The sequence below is a fragment of the Triticum aestivum genome, chromosome 5D, assembly GCF_018294505.1.
Source record: "Triticum aestivum cultivar Chinese Spring chromosome 5D, IWGSC CS RefSeq v2.1, whole genome shotgun sequence".
NCBI classification, from domain to species: Eukaryota; Viridiplantae; Streptophyta; class Magnoliopsida; order Poales; family Poaceae; genus Triticum; species Triticum aestivum.
The window spans coordinates 546,928,565-546,933,409 of record NC_057808.1 but is presented as its reverse complement, the minus strand read 5'-3'; the positions used below and the strand labels follow the sequence as shown (position 1 = coordinate 546,933,409).

The 4,845-nt window shown below is 46.3% G+C and overlaps 1 protein-coding gene across 1 annotated transcript; it reads right to left on the bottom strand.

Moving 5' to 3' along the window:
* Nucleotides 1-1,378: 1,378 nt before the first annotated feature.
* On the bottom strand, nt 1,379-3,047 carry LOC123126129 (myricetin 3-O-rhamnoside 1,2-glucosyltransferase UGT709G2-like). Its single transcript, XM_044546523.1, has one exon. It carries the CDS (start codon nt 3,010-3,012, stop codon nt 1,543-1,545), a length of 1,470 nt encoding a protein of 489 aa, XP_044402458.1. The 5' UTR covers nt 3,013-3,047; the 3' UTR covers nt 1,379-1,542.
* Nucleotides 3,048-4,845: the final 1,798 nt, after the last annotated feature.

The window sequence follows — 4,845 nt, the reverse complement described above, 5'->3', positions numbered from 1 at the left end:
CCCTTCTTCACTGTTCACATACATTTATTGTTCCTTTACTGATTTACTTTTCTCGACTTTTTTTTAGTGTCCCGTCTTATGACTAGCTTGACCATAGATCTGGAAGGAGTTGTTCAACTCAAAGTGAGACTGCTTTATCTTTCATGCAATAGTTCAGATTCAACAACCAACTTTAGCCAAGAACAAACCATCAGCAAAGAAGTGTAACCTGGGATAGGTGTGCAGAAATCCTTGAGAAAAAAAGATAATCACAGTGAAATGCTACTTTCCAGTGATTTATTGTGGTCCTTTGAATTTTCAGTAGGGAACTCAAAAGGTTTATGGAGAGCGAGGAAGTTGATTTTCTTCTTATTGCATGTTTTTTTTTTCTTTCATTTGTTCGTGTTTCTTGAAAGCTAATGCAGTGTCTTTTTTTTTTTTTACCTTTTTTCATTTTTGTTGGGAGAAAGATGATGCTCTTTCTTGAGAAATTACTCATTAGATGGAAAATGGAACAATAGTCACCTTACAAAGTTCTTCCCCCAAATGTTTTTGTGTGTACAACTACGATCGGTTTTCCTATTCATTTATTGTATGGTTTTATTCTGCAGAAGCGTCAAAACAGTTAATTACATTTCTTAGTTATCAAAAGCTGGGTTATCAAAGCAATCTACATGATCCATTTCCGCCTATGTAGCTTTGCTTACAGAAGTTGGGTGATCAAAGCAATCTACATGATGCAACAATGTAACATATAGTGCTATGGGCCTGTTCTGAAACTTCCTAGCTTCTTCAAAACTTCTTGCTGCCAGCTTCTAACGTAGCTTCTTGCTTCTCCCAGCGACCAGTAAATCGTTCTGGACACAGGTAGCTTCTCCCAGCGCCTGGATGACCTGGCAGCCCATCTGGGGCGCTCAAGGCCTGCTTGCTGCCACCTTGGGCCGGCTGGAAGATGATGGCCTCACATCTTTAGAAAGAACAGATTATTATTACAACAATACCAGATCATCCACCGAAATGACTCCTTCGCACGCGCGCGTCGCCCCGCTCAACAGATCAGTTTCCAACAGCTTGTTTTATTTCTTTCCAAATTTTTACTTTCCCTTTTAAACGTGCTGGACCCACCCTGTAATCAACATATAATCTCTCCCCCCCTGATTTTAAGGGTGGGGTGGGGGGCGTAGTTTCCGTGAACTGACACGTAGCACTTTAAATATACTCCCTCTGTAAACTAATATAAAAGTGTTTAGATCACTATTTCAGTAATCTAAACACTCTTACATTAGTTTCCTAATCAAGCGAAACACAAAGAGGCTGTACACTTTCCTAATCCAGAAGACAACGGCGGGTCGGAAATCGATCGCGCCAACGCGCGAGCGCGAATTAGCCTCTCCCATCATCCACTCAACAGTCCTGCAATTGCAAATTACGTATGTAGCAGCACACGACATCAAATACACACCACAGACAGTACCGGTGGTCGAACTTAAAAAGGAAAAACAGTACATGCACGACCTCTTAATCTTATTACAGCAAACTGCAGCAAATCAGCATATATATAAATCAAGTGAGAGCGGGAGCAGGCGATGGAATTTTCACGGCGCTGAGGCTGAGCTCGGTGATGAGGCCGACGAGGCGCTCCAACTCGGACGACGACGAGCCCCCGTGGGCGACGTCCAGCCTGAGCTGCCGTGACATGGACTGGGCCGACGCCCGGATCTCAGGGGACTCCATGGCCTCCCTCACCATCCTCTCCACCACGGCCCTTTGGCACACGTCCTTCATGTCCAGCCCCGTCCTCCACACGGCCCCCACGAAGCGGCTGTTGGTCTGCTGGTCGGCGAAGAAGGGCCAGCACACCGCCGGCACGCCCTCCACGGCGGCCTCCAGCGTCGAGTTCCACCCGCCGTGCGTCAGGAAGCACCCCACCGCGCGGTGCCGCAGCACGTGGTGCGCGTCCCGCTGCAGCGCCCACTCCACCACCAGCGCCCTCTCGCTGCCGGCTCCTGCCACCGCCTCCACCGCTTCCCGGAGGGCCACGGAGGCCTTGCTAGCGCTAGCGGCAGCGGCAGCCATTTGGTGGAGCATGTCCTGCCGGAACACGGCCAGGAAGGCGTAGCCGGCGGCCACGAGGCCGTGGAGGAACTCGGCCAGCTGCTCGCTCGAGACGATAGTGAGGCTCCCTAGGTTCACGTACACCACCGACCGGTCCTCGTGGCCGTCCAGCCACGCCGACAAGCTCATGTCGTCGCTGCTCCTGCTCACGTGTTCTGCGGCGTGTCTGGCGGCTGGCCTGGCGTGGAGGGGGCCGACGGCAAAGACGTCGCGCACGTGCGGCGCAATCCGCGAGAGCGCCGGCCCCTCCATGGACGCGGCGGTGTTGAGTATCAGCGCCCGTGACTCGCCGCAGCGAGCGGCGGTATCGGCGATGGTCAGCAGCACGGGAACGGGGTCGCCATTTCCAGGTCCAGGTGGCAGTGGCAGTGGCACTACACGCGGAAGGTCTCGGCGCCGTAGGAACCCCTCCATCCCGGGGACGCCGCGCACCAGCTCGTCGGAAGGGACGGGCTTCTCGCCGAGCTCCAGGAGCCTGGGCACGGACAGATACGCGAGGAAACCGCACGCGCTCTCCGTGCGGAACGCGAGCGCTGGGACGCCGAGCTCCTCGGCGACGCTGACGGCGAACGGCATCACGCCGTCGGTGATGACGCACGTCACCGCGTCGTCGTCGTCCGAGTCCATCATCCGCAGCAGCAGGGCGCGGTACGCTGCGCTGCCCGCCGTGCGCATGGACTCCACGAGCTCCATGAGGCCGCCCACGGAGCGGGGATGGTGGTCGGGGAGGCCGTCGGGGATGGACGCCAGGCGGAGGCGTGGGTGATGAGGCGGCACTCGGGTGAAGCGGCGGAGGTTGTGCTCGGTGTGGAGGAAGGTGACGCGGAGGCCGGCGTCGAGGAGGGCGGAGGCGAGGTGGAGCATGGGGTTGATGTGGCCTTGCAGCGGCCACGGGAAGGCCAGCACGTGCGCCGCCATCTCCCTCAGCCAGCGAGCTCTTCTAGCTAATGTCGTCTCCGCCGGCCGGGTGAGCATGCAGCTATCTAAGCTAGCGGTTTATATATGATCGCGGCGGGACGCATCGCCGTCGCCGTCGCCGTCCGGCAATTTACTCACTGATTTGGCTTGTCTGCTTCCTACTATACATGCAATTAACTGATACGTTTATACGTTTAACTCAACGTTTCTAATAAAATATTTTGACCGTGGCGGTCATATGTCATAGTATCTCCTATTTTCCCATATCGATTGCTTTCAAAGGGAGATACAAGCAGAGTTTTTGTCACCGCTCGAAATTTCCAGTTACCGAGTATTCACTTTAGCTGCATGTCAGCTGACTGTTTTAAGTTTTGGGTCAGTCGATTTTTTTTTACCGTTGATTGCTGCTCCAAGATGCGTGCTAGTTTTTTTTTTTCTGTTGTGTGCTGTATCCTGTATTGGGCTGTACGCTTTTTGATTTACCCCTATTTTGGGTCAGTCGATTTCTTGTTAGGCTGAAGCATGTTACATGTTTTCTTATTAGGCTGTTTGCGTGCGTTTTTACTTCTGGTTTTTGTCGGTTTCTATGGGTATATTTTGGATGTTGGGCGAATATAAAATATATACACGTAAGTAATGTATAATTTGTGTGTAAATTGTAATTCTGTTAAAAATGCACTATTATGTGCCACTATTCATTTGTTCTTATATTTTGTTTTTGCAAAAGTTCCACTTTTATATGCTTATTCTCGCATATTTTTAAAAAGCTCAATTTTTATGTATATTTCACGCAATTCTGTCAGTGTTTGTTTTAGATTATTTTTCCCATTTTCTTTGTTCTTAAATGGTAATACCAATGCGGCATATTCATTCATTCTTTTGTGGGTATTTTTGCTTTATTTTTTATTCCAGATTTCTGTTTCTATGCATTTTTCCTTTTTCCTTTTTTCTTTCCTTTTATTGGTAATTTTTTTGTGTGTTTTATTTTTATTTTATTTCTTTACATGTTTTTTTGAATGTTGAGTGTGTGTAAATATATGCACACAAGTACTACATGTATACATTATATTAGAGTATGGAAATTTCACTGTTATATATGTTTCTTCTTACATATTATATGAAGTGCAATTTTTGTACTAATCTTGACAAAATTTTAGTTTTAAGTTTTTATTTCGCTTTCTCTCTTATTTAAGGGTAATACCAATGACACTAATTCATTCCTTCTTTGAAACATATTTTTATCTAAATTTTACTAGTATATGTTAGTTCTTGCATAGCTATAAAAAGTGCAATTTATGTGTAAATTAGCAAATTTACCATGATTTATTTTCTCATTCCTTTCTTCCTAAAGGGCGGTACCAATGTCATTACTTCATTCTTTTTTTGAAAATGTTATATTTTTGTTTGTTTAAATAAGTATACACACAAGTACTATACAACATGTGTGTAAATTATAGTAGAGTGCAAAATTGCGATATTATATGTTCGTTGTTTGCATATTACTAAAAGTGCAATTTCAGTGCAAACTTTATTATTTACATTTTAGTTTTTTTTCATTTTCTTTCTTCTTAAAGGGTTTCATTCTTCCATAGAAAACTTTGTTGTTTTTATTTTGATTTTTTTTTATTTTCTTTCTTTAGAGGCAATACCGATCTCATTCCACCAGTATATTTTTTATTTTTTTATTTTTAGTGTCCGAGCCAGGCTGTAAAAAACTAAGCGCCTATCAAATAATTGACCTCGTAACAAGGATAAACGCTCACTCAATTTTAATGTAATGTGTGTGCGGTTCATACCGTTGTCTAAAAATTGCATTACTATATGCTTATTTTT

Coding starts and splice junctions, on each gene's coding strand:
- LOC123126129 (XM_044546523.1), bottom strand. CDS start 3,012: ATGGCGGCGCACGTGCTGGCCTTCCCGTGGCCGCTGCAAGGCCACATC.